This window comes from Coffea arabica, chromosome 2e, assembly GCF_036785885.1.
Source record: "Coffea arabica cultivar ET-39 chromosome 2e, Coffea Arabica ET-39 HiFi, whole genome shotgun sequence".
Lineage (NCBI taxonomy): Eukaryota > Viridiplantae > Streptophyta > Magnoliopsida > Gentianales > Rubiaceae > Coffea > Coffea arabica.
This window is the reverse complement of record NC_092313.1, coordinates 7,542,944-7,559,200: the sequence shown is the minus strand read 5'-3', so window position 1 is coordinate 7,559,200 and position 16,257 is coordinate 7,542,944. Positions and strand designations below refer to the sequence as shown.

Genomic DNA, 16,257 nt, shown 5'->3' with positions numbered 1-16,257 from the left:
AGGAAAATACGAAGAAATGAAGATTTGCGGTGAAAAATCAAAGAAAAATGGGTTAGTATATCATCTCTCATCTATTTCGATTCGGGTTTTGGGGTATGCTGTGGAAGGAAAAATGTTATTTACTGATTTCAGATTAAATTGGGAAGCCATTATTTAACAAAGATAAGATTTTTGATGTATTTACGTATGTTGTTAATGAAGATGAAGGTTTTTCATGTATGCCCAGCAAACCTAGCTGCATAGATAGACAGCTTAAGCGTCCCTTTCAAATTGTTAAAGTTTTGATAATTATTGAAAGCTTAAAAAGAGATAACTTTATAGAAGAGGTCCCTCGTTTACCAGCTTTGGTTCCAATTCCTCAGTTGTTTGGGATGATAAGGCTATGCATTTCATGTCCGAATCTGGTCACCCCTTCTTTTTGGTCAGACTCAATTGTTGAGTCTGACAGTCCGTCTTTTTGGCTTGAAGTTATACTATCAAAGTGCAGTATCACTTCTATTGATCAATTACTACTGTTAAATGCCATGACTAGTCAAGCACGCCAGCTTCTGTAATATCTCATTATCTTAATATGGCTTATATGGAGATATGTTATGGTCCAATGTGGTCCCCAATCCCACCTACAATGAATTGTTTGTTCTGATTGTATTATGTTAGTTTTTTGTGTACTTGTGAAAGACAAATTACTAATATCTGAGAACTTTATTGCTTATCATGCTGCAGTAGAGGAGAAATCTAAGGACAAAGTTGACATACACATGTATTTTGGTGGGAGATTTAGAGAAAAATTAAGGCTCCACTACACAGGAACCCACATGACTATTTTCAAAGACAGAATTGAAGATCAGTTATCGATAGTGAGCCTGTGCAGAATGTTTAAAAAGGTAGAAAGTGGAGTAACTAGAGTAACGCTTTGATTTTGTGTCCCAAATGTTGATTTAGAAGGTGGTCTACACCCAATTAGAGACAATAATGATATTGAATTAATGAACCAGTGCTACTGGAACTTGCCTAAGGAAAGGCTAATTTATGCTTGTAGTGGGGATGAGCCATTTGAAAAGGAGCCAGAAGATGGTGGAGTCAGTGATGGAGCCCCACTTTTCAAAGTTTTCGTTCATTATAAGAATAGAGTACCCATTTTTTTTAAACAAAAATTTAGTTATCGGATATAATAATAATTAACTCGTTGTTGAATAAAAAATCAATTCTTTATGGCTTTCCTCTATTACAACAATCTAGTACCCAAGGTGCCTTAAATAGAAATTTATTTGTTGGATAAAATAAAAATAAATTCATTATTGAATAAAAGACCTGCTCTTTATACCTTTCGTCCATTATACTCACAGAATACCCAAGGTGCCTTAAATAGAAATTTATTTATCGGATAAAATAAATTTAAACCCATTGTTGAATAAAAGATAAGCTCTTTATGACTTTCGTCCATTATACTCACAGAGTACCCATTTTTCTTAAATACTAATTTATTTGTCGAATAACATAAAATAAATCCGTTATTGAATACAAGAGCCCCACTTTTTAAAGCTTTTGTTCATTATAAGAACAGAATGCCCATTTTTTTTAAGCAAAAATTTAGTTATCGGATATAATAAAAATTAACTCGTTGTTGAATAAAAAACAAGTTTTTTATGATTTTCCTCCATTACAAAAACATAGTACCCAAGGTGCCTTAAATAGAAATTTATTTATTGGATAAAATAAAAATAAACCCATTGTTGAATAAAATACCAACTCTTTATGCCTTTTGTCCATTATACTCACACAGTACCCAATGTGCCTTAAATAGAAATTTACTTGTCGGTTAAAAATAAATTTAAACCCGTTGTTGAATAAAATACCAGTTCTTTATGACTTTCGTTCATTATACTCACACAGTGCCCATTTTACTTAAATTCTAATTTATTTATCGAATAACATATCGGATCACATAGTACCAATTTCGTTCCTTTTCACTGCAACAAAACGCCATACATCAACAACAGCCTACCAACTAGCAATTCGGTAGATGAAGAACTACATCATCAACAACAGCCTACCATTATCTTATCTGGTAGACATCAACAACAATAAAATAGAAAAAGTAGATACCATAACACAACCTCCAACTAACAATTTCAAGTTCTTCATTTCATTATCCAAATTTTCCAGTTTTGAGAGCACGTCACCCAAATACGAATTTTCTTGAACAAGTTGGCTCACTACGGGGACAGGTGTATCTCGATCTGGCTCGTCTCTGTAAATTGGACTACACCATGAAAAGAACCTACATTCATCTTTTTCACACACAAAATACAACGTTCCTTTCGATGGCTTTTCCGACTCACCAATCTTTAGTTTCGCCTTCCTTCCACAATTACATATCTTGTATCCGTATCGAAGACCTCTAGCTCCATTTCCGCCGCTGGTTGGTCGAGAGCTTGAGGAAGACATCGATTCTCCACTTTTTGCACTTTCTCTTCAATATTTACAAACAAAAAACTAGACAGCTAAGCTCGGACATTTTGGTCGATGTAGCTCGGACATTTTTACCTTAAGACTAAGGCTTTGTTTCCTGCAATTCTTTTGCTGGCTTGCAACCTCTGCTTGATTGATTACTCTCGATGTATGCACAACCTTCAATTTTGGCCGAAGCCCAGCATATCAGTTGAAAGTATTAAAGTCACTGAAGGCCGAGCCTTCAATTTTGATGTCTCCATCTGTTTATTAAAGTCACTGAAGGGTAAAGAAGGCATATCAGCTGAAAGTTTGTGGTAGAAATCCATTTTCCGCAAGAAATACGCGCATTTCCAGTGCGTTTAAGTCAAACGCGGTACATTTGACTATTTCTGTTGACTTTTCACAATAATTCAAACTATGAGGTATCGACGCGTATGATATGAAATCACAGGAAACTTTTCTGTATGATGGCTATACCACAGGGGGCTTTTTTGTTGTTGACCCATTAATTTTTTATGGTTTTCATCCATTACATGAGTAAAGTATTCGCTTTTTATGTGCATTTTATTCATTTAATTTATGTTAAATATATAAATGTTTGTAACTAAAATTGAAAAAGTGTTATATTAATATTTTTACGAAAGAGAGATTGGTAGGTTTCGTATTTAACAAAAATTAAATATTTGAAAATAAATACAAATATGTATTTGAGCGTAAATATTTGTATTAAATTAAATGTTTGAAAGTAAAATACTCGTAAAGAACCGGTACTTTAAATAGTTACCTGCTTTTTATGGGCAAACACGCATTACTCATTTAAAGTACCGATTTTTTACGGGTATTTTACTTTCAAACATTTAATTTATAATAAATATATCAATGTTTATAAGTAAAATATAAAAAGTGTTACAGTAATATTCTTGTAAAAAGAAAATCGGTAGGTTATTTATTTAATATAAATTAAATATTTAAAAAAAAAGAAATGACCCATAAAGTATTAATTCTTTATGACTTTTATCTATTACATGAGTAAGGTTTTGGCTATTTATGGGCATTTTATTCTGAATCATTTAATTTATGTTAAATACATAAATGTTTGTAACTAAAATTGAAAAAGTGTTATATTAATATTTTTACGGAAGAGAGATTGGTAGTTTTTGTATTTAACAAAAATTAAATATTTGAAAGTAAATATAAATCTGTATTTGACCGTAAATATTTGTATTAAATTAAATGTTTGAAAGTAAAATACTCATAAAAAACCGGTACTTTAAATAGCTAATGCGTATTTGCCTATAAACTATACTCCTTAAAATTTATTAATTGTTAATTGATTTGTAGTACTTTGTCATTCATTGGACATGTAGTACAAAGGACAAATTTGGTAAAAAATTCTAATTTCACTTCCTAAAATAATATTTTAATCGTTTGGACTGAATTTGCAACCTCAGAGGAGGTCAGTGTAATTTTTCAAATCACAGGGAAGGTCAGTGCAAATGTCAGAAACCTTAAGGGAGGTTTCTGCAATTATCCCTTTTATTTAAGTAGAATCTTTCAAATTCAAAATTGATTACTTAAAATTTTTTTCACTTTACTATCTAACCCAATCCTCCCATCATCCATTCGAACATTTAGAAACCTTGAATTTTGCATTTGTTAGTGTGGAAAGAAACATATTTGAAAATATAAATACGCTAATCAGTAAGTACATGGATTAACTTTTAGGGGGTAAAGGTCATGGTGTTGACAGGAATCAAAGGCTATGGTTGAAAATTGAGCACGCACTACAAGGATTTTGAATGTTGACATTTAGTAAAGGATTCGTATTTGTTCACAAATAAAGCAGTCAATTCATAATCCTTTTCTTTATTGTCCCCCAAATACATTAATGTATGGACAAAAAAAGGTAGCTGGGTACTTTGCACGTCGCGCGTATGATTTTTGACCTTAGCAAATTACTATAATGCTGTCCACTGCACTTTGCTTGCTTTGCATCATCCAAAAGAAACATCCCAGAAATTCAATGGAAGAAGAGAGCCCGGAAAATACCGTATATGATATAGCTGCGTGGCCAACTAAAAATTGAAATCATTATTAGCCATGAAAAATCTTTCATCAAAATTGACAGTTTAAGTCTTGATAAAAAATTCTTCTATCACTCCTCAGTTTTCATACTGCTTAGTGAGCAGCGCTGTGGCGGCCTCACATAGATTATTCTGGATCTGGATGGAGAGTAGGAAAGAGAATTACGGAGACAAAATGCAAGCCTGATAGGGACCCTTCTGCTTTTCTTTCGTGCTTTTCAAATTGAAAACGAGCATTTGGAAATTGGAAGCCATGTTTAGCAACGTCACAAAGTATAGAAAGACCATTATAGTCAATTTTAGCACGTTTACAAAACTTCACAGTAACGTTAATTAAACTGAGGCTCTTCTGATCATCTCCCTTACTGCGTGTCTGTGTGAAGACTGAAGAGGAGAGAGCGATATCAGCTATGGTGAGGGTTCCTTGCTGCGAGAAGATGGGGTTGAAAAAAGGGCCATGGACTCCCGAGGAAGATCAAATACTGATATCTTTCGTTCAACAATATGGCCATGAAAATTGGAGGGCACTTCCCAAACAGGCTGGTAAGTGTCATAATTTCCTACTGCAGACTTCAGCTTATAACAAATCCAGTTTATGAAAGTAACCGTGATCAACATAAAGTTGTGAGTCTGTTCTTTGGGAAATTTCCATTCTTTTTAGCTGTACATTCTTGCACAAGCATTTATTGGAGAAGTACAGAATTTCGTTTTCGAGCTTACTCTATATTTGAAACACTATCCCAGGCTTATTAAGGTGCGGAAAGAGTTGCAGACTCCGATGGACGAATTACTTGAGGCCCGATATTAAGCGGGGAAATTTTAGCAAAGAAGAAGAAGAAACCATCATTAAGCTTCATCAAATAATGGGAAACAGGTATTTTGGAAATTTATTACAACCATCTCAGAGTATGGATTATATTGTGCTATTAAGTTTAATTAATTGAATTTGTACATAATTCTTACTTACGCCTATATTCAGTCAGTAGTCTCTTAATTTGTATCTTTATATATTTTTAAAAAGTTAATGAGAAAGAACAATTGCTAGCACTAATGTGCATCAGATACCCTGATTATCGCGACTATGGAAATTAATAATGCATGCATGCAAAATTGCAAACCTTTGTGAACAGTGACTGCGTGAAATCAATATGTGAAAATAGAAATTAAGAAATTGATACTTGGAACTGTATAAACTCTTTATACATAATATGTTTTTCTTTTTTTTTCTTTTTTTTCACTTGCAAATAAATGCTTTCTTTTCTTCCCCAGATGGTCTGCTATTGCTAATAGATTGCCTGGACGAACAGACAATGAGATAAAAAATTACTGGCACACTCACTTGAAAAAGAGGGTTCATCAGGACGCCGCTGGGCAAAAAGATTTGCGACAACTACAAACAAATTTATGGAGATCAAATCATCCTGGTTCAGAGGGCAACGGTGATGTTCAAAACTTTACAGGAAGTATTCATGAAAATTTCGCCAGCTTAGACTACAGTATATCTGCACCGGGGCCAGCTAGAGTTCTTGCAGAAACTAATTTGAAACAATCGGCCAAAGATTCTTCCAAGACTAACAAATATCTGGGTCCTGCCTCAGACTCAAGGCTTCAGTTTCTATCCACTGGAGAATCTATTATTGAACCTGGGGATGATAGTATCAAGGAAGACATGGTTTTCTGGTACAACCTCTTTTTGAATGCTGGAAAATCACAGGAGAAATTTGCACAGATTGTATGATAAACATTTTTCCTATTTGTACCTAGGGTAAAAATTTTTTTGACAGTTTAAGTTTCTTGACATGGTTGCATATAAGAAAAAGAAATCAAGAATTTGGTTGTGTGGTGTGTACAATGAGCTTAATTAAAGGGAAATAAAATATCACCCTTGTAATTTGAGTTCATTCTTCAAGCAAGAAAAATAATCTTGTAAGCTCTAATTTCTTGAAACTTTTAATGCCAAATTTGAGTTCACTCCTTGTACGCCAAATATGCATTACCCTCTTGCCAAAGCATGATTAGCGCAATATTAACTTCGTAATTTCTGAATCAAGAGTACCTACTGTTGACCGCCTTAGGAGTCCAGAGACATTGAGATAGAATATGCTATATTTGGGCTTTCAGTGGAAATATTGTTATCCCGAGTGTTTCCCTCTATTTTAGCAAAAGTGTGTGCTTTTTCTCTTCAAAGACTGAAATGGGGCATGCCACCTTCTGGTAACTTTTTTTAGTACAGTATAAACTATAAAGGGTGTCAACTATTATGAGTCCTTCGGCTGTGGTTTCATGACTATGATGTGCATGTCTATGTATATCTCACGTGAAAACCTACTAATCCTGGAAATTAGAAATTAACTAAGCCTTCTTACAACTAAATCACCCAAAACTTGGCGTGTGTATATACGTAATAGAAGTGAAAATTACAAGTTATGAGCTCAGTTGTTACCTTAACAAGGGATCTACTTCACACTTTTAAGTCACCTTACCAAGCAAAGCTCACCATAAATGATGAATGAAGGTCTATAAGGTTCCCTTCTCGGTTTTACTTATCATTTGAAAGTTTCAAGTTTTGAATAGAAAACCTCTTGATTTGTTTTTGCCTTCTAGCTTAAAAAGCAACGTAGGAAACACTCACTCAAGAGTGCAGATGCAGGTTCCAAGAAATTTATAGTGTCAATGGATTGTGCTAAGTACATCATGTTACGAGAAATTTATATTATGCACGGCTTTAACGGTCAGCAGCTTTAGCTATGCTAGCCTTAATTTCAGTCATATTTCACTTTCCCCAGCGAGACAAAAGATACAGTCATAAGTTTGTCGGTGCAGAAACACAAACCTAACAAAATAACCTTTGAAAATAATTAAACTGTTTTGTCTTCAAGTGCACATTGAATATTGTAAATGTTCGGAGTTCCGACATCTCTAATTCATGTATTGAATCATCGACTGTTCGATCATATATAACTATTACATCCAGGACACTGTGTCTGTAATTATTTGCACGACTTGAAACAGCTGGGCGTGACAACACGAGACCGCTTAAAGCTCAAAGCCACAAGAAATCATGCAGAAATGTACGAATTACACCAATTCTACGCGTATCCATGCAAAATGTGAGGTAACCTCTCCGGCAGGTGCCAATTCCCATTGCAAGTGTCACATTTTAGCCATCCTTCCTCGCCTACAAATTCATACCCTTCGCACCATGCAAAATCATACCATCAAGAAACAACAATATATCATCAAACTAGCTATATCTAGCCAAAGAAATGGCAGGCTCTTCTTTGCAAGTTCTTGCTCTTTGCCTTCTTGTTTTATCCCCAAGCTGCTTAGCTTCTAGGCTATCTCAAGGCGGACAGCAGCAGCAACAATGCCAGTTTGGCATCGGCCTAGGCGAATGCAATCTCCAGAATCTGAGCCCACAAGAACGCTGTTGCCTCTTACAGCATGAAGCTGGTTACACTGAAATCTGGGATCCGAACAGCTGAGGTGTGCGGGAGTCTCTGCAATACGTCATGTGATCGAGCCTCAAAGCCTCCTTCTGCCTTCCTTCAATAATGCACCAGCGCTAGTCTTCGTTATTCAAGGCTAGTCACCTAGTCCTTTCCATAACCTAGCGTGCATGCATGCATGAATGAATTTTTGTAGTTTATTATCGTATCCATATCATTTGTAGTTCTACAAAACCAAGCACGTACTGTTTTGGTTCATTATTGCTAGGTAATGGCGTACTTGGAACGCGGTTACCCGGTTGCCCAGAGACCTTCCAATCATTCTAGCAATCCCAACAGAGAAGTCAAAGACAGAGGTTCAGGGATCAACACCAGAAGGTCCATCAATTCTACAGGGGAGATGTCCTTGCCTTGCCTGCTGGAGTTGCCCATTGGGCATACAACGAGACAATGAGGATCTGGTTCTCGTTGTAATCCATGACATTAGCAATTTCGAAAACCAACTCGACCAAAACCTAAGGGTAAGAAATTGGTCAACACTATATTAGAACAACTAACAAAGAGCAATTACAATTTCTCGGGTTCTCCAAATTAAACTCTAATATGTGTAATCCTTGGCTTATTGTTTAGTAGAGGTTTTTCCTTGCTGGCAACCCAAAACAACAACAAGAAGAAGGAGGAATCTGGCAGGGCAAACAATCACAACAGCAGCTGCGCTACCAAGGCTACAGTATCTTCCAGGGATTTGATGTACAGATTTTGGGTCAGGCTTTCGGCATAAGCCAAGAGACCGCCAGAAAGCTACAAAACGAGAATGACTGGAGAGGAAACGTCGTGAGAGTTAAAAACGAGCTCCATGTACTAAGGCCAAGGGCAGAATAGCAAGAACAAACAGGATTCTTCAAGGCCGATGATGGCTTGGAAGGGACCATTTGTACCATGAGGGTTCGGGAAAATCTTGCAAATCCTGAAAGAGCAGATGTATACACAGCTCGTGGTGGAAGCATAAGCTCTCTCAACAGCATGAACCTTCCCATTTTGAAATACCTCCAACTGAGCGCTGGCAGAGGATTCCTCCGCCCGAATGCCATGGTTGCACCTCACTGGAACATAAATGCTCACAGCATAAGCTATATCAGCAGAGGAAATGGCCGTGTACAGATCGTTGGAAGTTCTCGAAGAGCGGTTTATGATGGAGAAGTACGACAAGGGCAGCTTCTCATCATCCCACAAAACTTTGCACGTGTAAAAATTGCTGGAAACGAAGGACTTGAATGGTTCAATGTGAAGACCAACGACAATGCCAAGACTAGTCCTCTCGCAGGGAAAACATCTGTAATTCAGGCCATGCCGGAGGATGTGCTGATTAATTCTTATCAGCTCTCCTCGGTGGAAGCAAGAAGGATTAAGTATAATAGGAAAGAAGTGACGATTCTCAGCCCGCAATTTTCTCAGTCTCTGCAAGGAGGATCTTCTTGGTTCATTGTCTAAATTAACAAGTTTTGTTCCCAGTGCTGATATATATGCATCTTGTCTAGCTATGTACTATGAGAATAAGTCTCTTGTGTATCCCTCGATGGAGGGTGAGCTGAGTGACGTACCCTGCCACTAATACTTGGATAACTTATATAATCTATTGTCTAAGGCAATTGAAAATTTCCCAGTTTGTTTTCTCCCGCAAGGAAATAACATTTGGTAATTTGTCGCACCAACATAACTGAAGCTGTTTTATTAAGACCGCAAGTTTGGAAGGAGAGATACGTTAGATCAAAGGGAAAAAGCAAAAAAATGGAAAAACAGCAAAGAGTTCAAGAACAAATGAAAAGTTAAGGATGGTTTTGTAACTTTTGTTATGCTTCACTAGAATTTAAGGTGTTGGGCTACAAATGCTTAGGATTCGGGCTGAAGGAGATTATTATGGTTTTTACAATTTTTTGCCCTTCTCTTTTAGTTAGAGATTATTCGTGCTGAAGTCATAATATCACTAAGAATTCGTTAATTTAGAGTAAAATGTATAAAATCTTGGTCTTGAATTTGTAAATGGATTTGTCTAATTTAGACATTCATCGGTCAACTGAGAATAAAGAAGTATGCACTTTCTTGCTTTAGATTCTATGCCTTAGAGGGGACTAAAATAAGGAAAATTGGTGATAGATTGATGAGGATGTTTGCCGATAAAACAAGAATTTTAAAAAAAATTAAAGAACAGTATTATGTTAGTATTAAGATTTGTCGGATGGGCCACGGCCCACACAGCTATCCTTCTTGATCTTTTGTTTTGGACAGCTTTTACCAAAATAAATGTTACATTAAAACAGCACCGATGATCACCGGTAACGTTCACGGTGGGACTCGAACCCACAATCTCCCGCTCCGGAGGCGAGCGCCTTATCCATTAGGCCACGCGAACGTCTTGTGTTCTGCGCGTCTCGGTTACTACTAAATCACTAAAGAAGCAACCTCTGCAACCGACTCGCCGGCTAACGGCTTCCGTCGAGTCTCGACCACGTCAAAACACTACAAACCCCTACACAAAACCCTGACCCAATCTTTTTTAACATTTGGCCTTCGGAGCTTTGAATCAAAACATAGATTAGATACACTTTAGTCTTAGGATTCAGGAACCAATTCCGATGGCTTTAACGATATCTTCAAGCTTAGTTCAATGTCCCAAACCATCTCTATTTTCTCCCAAAAATTATATTCTCAGAAGTTCAGCTCCACTCTGCAGAATTATCCCTTCCAACAATCTCAGGTAATTTCTCCAAATTCAGTCAACTTCACGATACTTCTGCCACTATTTTGGGTCATTTCTATTGTCTGCCCGAGAAAAGAAACTTCATGGCATATTTTAAGCTTTCGAATTGACGGTGGATGTATAGAAGCAAATAAACAAGCAATGCAGAGCAGGCTTGTTGAGGAAGCTTTAATTGGATTCTTTGACTTCGATTTCTACGTTCATTTTATCGTCTTACCTAGCCAAGTGGAGGGTTAGACTCAAATGTGCACATGTATCGGAGAACAAATAAGAATATGTTTTTTCTTTTTTTGGGCAGAGTGGATGTTTTGTTGAGTTTTGATTGTGCAATCATTATTCAATTTTGCTGCTTTTGAAGGAAACGAAAGTAAATTTTGGTTCCATTTTCTGTATTTGCAATTGACTGTGGCATCAGAATGTTCAACTTATCAGGTTTCCTAGAATATACAAAGTTGGTAAATTTATGGTTCAAGCTGCATCATCTGCTGCTGGGAGTCCAAGTAATGACTTTAATCCTTACGAGGTATGAACCTGCTATTACACTAATATGTGTAGATATTGAAGTAAGTGGTTCTCTTATCAATGGTTGTCGGGTATATGTGTATTGTATAGGTTCTTGGTGTAAGCCCCATTGAGGGATTTGACATGGTTAAGGCAGCATATGCGAAGAAAAAGAAGGATGCTGAGAAGAGAGGTGATGAGGCAACTGCAACTGAGGTGTGTTTCAATTCCCCCAAGTCTTCACATTATGTTGTATACTTTGGTTAGGCATTGTTATATTTGGCACGATGGATATTTATGGTTGATTTACGTGCCACTTGCAGTTGGAGAAAGCATATGATAAAATCATGATGGCCCAATTAACAAAGCGGAAGAAAGGTGAAACTTTTGGTTCTTTCAAGGTATATTTCTAACATATCCTTCTTCCTTTGCTTAAATCTCCAGAAATAATTGTTACATAATTAGGTAAACATATGTGTATAGTTACCTAAGTTCATGTTGTGTCATTTCAGGTTTTAGTAGTCCAATGAGTACAATTGCCTTTCTCTCTTTTCTTCCCCTTCCAAGGCACAGTTTACTCTTAAGACAAACATTTTACCTGGCTAATCAGTGTGACACATTCTGAACTTACGGCGAGAAAACATGGTTGAGAGAAAACAATCAATTATCCACCATTTCTCGCTGAAATCTCTAATTAGGGTGTTAAATTATTTGTCTATCAAGTAAAGTATAAATTTCAGCTATGGAGTATTTTTGCAAATTAGTGTTGTGACTATTGTTATTTAGTATTCTACGTGCGTAATATTTCAGGTGTCGAAGGATATAAAGTTTGCTGATAAGCTGCCTATTGTTCCCTGGGGCCCAAGGTATCCTTCAGTACCTGTAATGCTACTGTTTGTCAATCAATTGCAACCTATCTGATTTTATGATGCATTGACACAGTCAGTGCTTCATATTCTAAAACATGCTCCATTGGTCTAACAAGGCTTTGGTGAAATCACAGGACTTTATATTTTGTTCTGTAGATAAGGAAATATATCTTGCATTCTTACTAGAATGAGGAATAAATCTCTAGTTAATGTTTGTTTTTATCACTTCTTTTGTTGTTGGGAAAATAGTAATAATCAGAAGAAATAGATATCTAGTCTTAGATCTTATTTCTAGATAATCACTAATATTGACGATGAAACTTTATACCTGCACTCGGTTGAGATACTTCCGTTGCATGTTAACTTTTGTAGTTTGTGGAATAATGGTATACTTGCGAGGGAAACTAAGCGGAGCTTTTTATTTATTTATTTTCCCCATTTAGGAAATCTTGATATGGTAGAGATAGAATCAAGTTGCATGGCTTTTATGGTGGAACCTTTTGAAGTGAAGCGGTTTCTGTAGTTTCATTATGTCTGTCCAAGTCTCTATGCTTATAAGGCTTATCTGAGATTGACCTTTTCTTTGGGTAATGTTGTGGATGTAAACTTATAAGTGTTCTAGATAATCGATTAGGAATAACTATAATGAGAACTTTCACATATCCAAATAGTGTTATTATTTTGTTGTTTTTCCTTTTGGTTTAGAATTGATAAATCATTTCTTAAATTTTCTGCTGCAAAAGTTGATGCAATTTTATAACTTGTAACTCCAGTCTTGCTTGTGCTTTCAGGCCCACAAAGTCTGATCCAAAGGATATAAAGATCAACATGGCAATATCAGCAGTATTTGTAAGAGATGCAATTTATCATTGTAGCCCTTTAAGAGAGATATCACCATATGGAAAGAATATATCATTTAAGTGACATAAATGTGTCAAGTCTCACTTTTGAACAGCTTGATCATCTACCAAGAAGAATTATGATAATATTTAACTTTCAAAGATTATATGTGCATATGATGAATATTACCACGTTTCTGACATGTTAGGGCTTTTAGGTGCATGGGTGTGTCTCTGAGGGAGAGAGAGGAGAAGAGTAGGAAAACTCTACTTGATTGAGATCACTAATTTGCTTGAGGTGTGGAGTACTCTAGGCAAAGTGAGCTTTGTGTGTGGATTATAGAAGTTATAGTTATAATTCCATTGCGGACTATTTTGCCATGTCAATGATATCACTGTCAAATTTCTGATTATAAATTTGATGATTGTATAATGGTACCCTAACTTTTCAGTCTTTTGCAGACAGCTTGGATTTTTATCCAGCGTAGTGCTGAATATAAACCTTTACAGTTTTTGGCCTTTGTTTTCGTATATCGCATATTTGAGAAGTTGAAAGCATTCGAACCACCGGTTTCTCCCACATTTACTGTAAGTGTTGCTTGGTTGTTGGGCTGAATTGTAGTATCTTATATTACTTGCATATGTAATTTCCTGCTTTTGGCACATTTCATGACTAATTCTACTTTTTGTCCCTGCTAAACTTCTTTCGAATATGTTTGAGCATCTAAGCTGCCTTTTCTTGCTGCAGGAAGAGGGTGAAGATGAAGGGAGAATGTTGAGAATGGGGAAGAGGTTACTCAGATCTCTTTCATTGGTTTTTGGTTGTATAGCTGTTGCTTCATTGGTAAGCTGTGTTTGTGGACTCATGTTCAACTTAAAAATTTGTCTTCGTCATTAGCTTCGGATGTCTTAACTTTTTTGTCGAAGCAATTCCATTTTTGTTTGGATAGGATTACCTCATGCACCACTTCATCTTTTTTGGATCTTTTTTCCACCCACATTTGGATGCCATTAAAAATTTACATTTACCACAAATTGATATGCATCATTAATTTGAGGGATAAGCTCCAATTTTTCTCCTTCAGAAAGTGGGACTTGCTGGGAGTAGTTAAGTGTGTTCAACAGGAGCATTACTGTGTGTTGGCGTTCCAAAGAACAGAACAGGAAAGAACATATTATCAGAAGAAGACAGTATCTTGTAGTTCTGAGCAGAACAAGTCCACTAGGTTAGATTTTGTGTGGCTGCTCTCATGTCCAGTTTGGTGGTTATTTGTAGCTGTCTCTCATGGACACTTTTCAATGCTTGAATTTAGTACACTCTTCCAGAATACTTTGATAATGTTTAGCACTGTGCTAATCCTTAAAGTTGATGTGTTAGACGGATTATCTCAGATACCAAAAAATAAGTATTTTCTTTAGCATACAAAGGCTATGATAAATTTGCTGTGAATATCAAGTAACATGAAATTGGAGAGCATTCGAAAATTCAGCAAATACTTTTGGCAGAGACAAGACACTGTCTCTCTCCCCCCACAAAAAGTGAGGGCATCTGTGCTTGCATAATGATTGAATGCAATTCTTAGGCCAGGTTTTGCATTAATGTAACTAGTGAGAGCATAAAGTGGCTTATGAAGAAAATAAATAGATGAGTTATGTTTAAGTATATCTGCTATATATATATTGTTTCTTTTTGAGGATAAATTTGTGTTCCACAATTATGGTAAGGGGCTCCTGTAATTAATGGCATCTGTTATAGCTAGGACATGATTTTGGTAAATGTGCTGTTGGGTACAACAGTAACTTGGAAAAGTACCACTCTTGCAGCATTGGTGCTAGGTTGATTTCTCACAATTGTTTGATGAATTTGCTTATGTTGACTTGCTTGCACTTTTTTCATCTTCATCTGTTCTTCGTATTGTTCTATTACAGGGATACACTGGTATTTTAAATTTGATCGAAGTTGCAGGTGGTTATATACCTCGCTTCTTGTACTACAACCAGGTATATAACTAATTCTCAAAATTAATGGTTAAATGTTTATATATATGAATAAGATCTATCGTAGACCCAGCTTATGCTGTCTCAATTTTCAAATGTGTTCCGGTTGGCTTAACTTTATGCATGACGGTGCATTCCCGAACTAACCATCCATTAAAATGGTGTTGATATCCTTTTGGCTTTGGTAGTTTATTATTGTTATGGTTGAGCAGAGCTAAGGCTGATATTGATTTTGAAAGACAAATCAAAGAACTTACGGAAGCATTTGGGTATTTTTTCCTTGGGCAAATGTTTGGCTACTTTCATCTTCATAAGTGCAGTGCAGGGTGGTTGTTGAGGACTTGAAGTTCATGTGCATCTTCTAGATGTTCACAAGATTCCATGGCTAGAAGCCATTCCTTCCATTTTGGGTTAATAGTGTGGGAATCACATACATCACAAGTATGCATCTTCAAGTGCTTTACCCAGGAGTAGTTATTTTAGAGTGGTGGATACAAGTTATACCCTCCTTTTGAGAGATCGGAAATACTAGCCTCATTTTTTCTGAGAATTGCCCTGTGCGCTCAGGGCAAATAAACGAGTAGAAAGAGGAAGAAAGGACTAAGTTTCCACCAGTTACTATTGCATTTCTTCATATTTCTGTCTGGAGAATGTTATTACGTTATCACACTCAAATAGAAATCCATGCCTTTTGCAGGAAATGCTCATTACTGCTTCAACAGCAGTCATGCTTTATGTTATGGCCTCATTTTACCGATGATGAAAACTTAAGAACCCAAGGAAAGGAATTGTGCAGCTCACAAAGGAGTATATTTCTTTTCATAGACACCGTGGCCATTGTAATTGGCCATCAAATTTTGTAACTAGCAACATATTTTAATTGCCGTCTTGGTTCTTCGAGCTAATTCTAAGCTACGAAGCAAGGACGGCTCGTTAACCGCGACAAGGATGAAATGAAATTGTGTTTTTGATTTCCCCTGTTATACATAGCAGTGCATTTTATAGTTCTATTGCCGTATTTACCCAGAAAGAGTCCTATTAGGGTATTACCCAGAAAGATTAATGGCGTAGTTTCGTGTGCTTTTGCTTGAGTCTGATGTAACGTCCACTCCCCCCTTCAGGAAATCAAGTCAGAGTACTAGAGTCTAAGCAGACTCAAGATTTTAGTAGATTGTTTTTTGCAGATGCACACAATGATGCTTATGCTCGCGATGTGCGGTTATGTTGGACGGTTGTTTGTCAAAGGCAATGATATGCCAGAGAAATATCGACAGCCTTAACAAGTTGGCTAGCTTTAAGCTTTAT

The 16,257-nt window shown here is 36.4% G+C and overlaps 2 protein-coding genes, 1 non-coding gene and 1 pseudogene across 6 annotated transcripts; 3 read left to right on the top strand and 1 right to left on the bottom strand.

Annotated features, from left to right (window-relative positions):
- The first annotated feature begins 4,586 nt into the window (after positions 1–4,586).
- Positions 4,587–6,525, top strand: LOC113730605 (transcription factor MYB4). Its single transcript, XM_027255406.2, has 3 exons — positions 4,587–5,081; positions 5,283–5,412; positions 5,808–6,525. The coding sequence occupies exons 1-3, from the start codon at positions 4,949–4,951 to the stop codon at positions 6,274–6,276; spliced, it is 732 nt and encodes a 243-aa protein (XP_027111207.2). The 5' UTR covers positions 4,587–4,948; the 3' UTR covers positions 6,277–6,525.
- A 1,279-nt stretch (positions 6,526–7,804) lies between these two features.
- On the top strand, positions 7,805–9,478 carry LOC113728485 (11S globulin seed storage protein Ana o 2.0101-like; annotated as a pseudogene).
- An 816-nt stretch (positions 9,479–10,294) lies between these two features.
- On the top strand, positions 10,295–15,937 carry LOC113730604 (protein CHLOROPLAST J-LIKE DOMAIN 1, chloroplastic). Of its 4 annotated transcripts, none has more exons than XM_072078591.1 (10): positions 10,295–10,742; positions 11,161–11,268; positions 11,358–11,462; positions 11,570–11,647; positions 12,057–12,112; positions 12,907–12,964; positions 13,417–13,542; positions 13,703–13,798; positions 14,884–14,955; positions 15,650–15,937. In XM_072078591.1, the coding sequence occupies exons 1-10, from the start codon at positions 10,653–10,655 to the stop codon at positions 15,710–15,712; spliced, it is 852 nt and encodes a 283-aa protein (XP_071934692.1). In that variant the 5' UTR covers positions 10,295–10,652; the 3' UTR covers positions 15,713–15,937. The 4 variants fall into 4 exon arrangements, with proteins under 4 accessions (XP_071934692.1, XP_071934693.1, XP_027111206.2 ...); XM_072078592.1 differs by having other exon boundaries at positions 11,178–11,268; positions 15,273–15,736; XM_027255404.2 differs by having other exon boundaries at positions 10,298–10,742; positions 11,178–11,268.
- Positions 10,325–10,397, bottom strand: TRNAR-CCG (transfer RNA arginine (anticodon CCG)). The gene has a single exon. It is a non-coding gene; the product is annotated as a tRNA-Arg (tRNA).
- Positions 15,938–16,257: the final 320 nt, after the last annotated feature.

What these genes read in the sequence shown, in the direction of transcription:
- LOC113730604 (XM_027255404.2), top strand. Translation starts at nt 10,621, where the DNA reads ATGGCTTTAACGATATCTTCAAGCTTAGTTCAATGTCCCAAACCATCT. An exon ending in ATTGTTCCCTGGGGCCCAAG is followed by an intron (nt 12,113 to 12,906) that starts GTATCCTTCAGT and finishes TTGTGCTTTCAG; the next exon opens with GCCCACAAAGTCTGATCCAA. An exon ending in TGGCAATATCAGCAGTATTT is followed by an intron (nt 12,965 to 13,416) that starts GTAAGAGATGCA and finishes AGTCTTTTGCAG; the next exon opens with ACAGCTTGGATTTTTATCCA.
- LOC113730605 (XM_027255406.2), top strand. Translation starts at nt 4,949, where the DNA reads ATGGTGAGGGTTCCTTGCTGCGAGAAGATGGGGTTGAAAAAAGGGCCA. An exon ending in GGCACTTCCCAAACAGGCTG is followed by an intron (nt 5,082 to 5,282) that starts GTAAGTGTCATA and finishes ACACTATCCCAG; the next exon opens with GCTTATTAAGGTGCGGAAAG. An exon ending in CATCAAATAATGGGAAACAG is followed by an intron (nt 5,413 to 5,807) that starts GTATTTTGGAAA and finishes TTTCTTCCCCAG; the next exon opens with ATGGTCTGCTATTGCTAATA.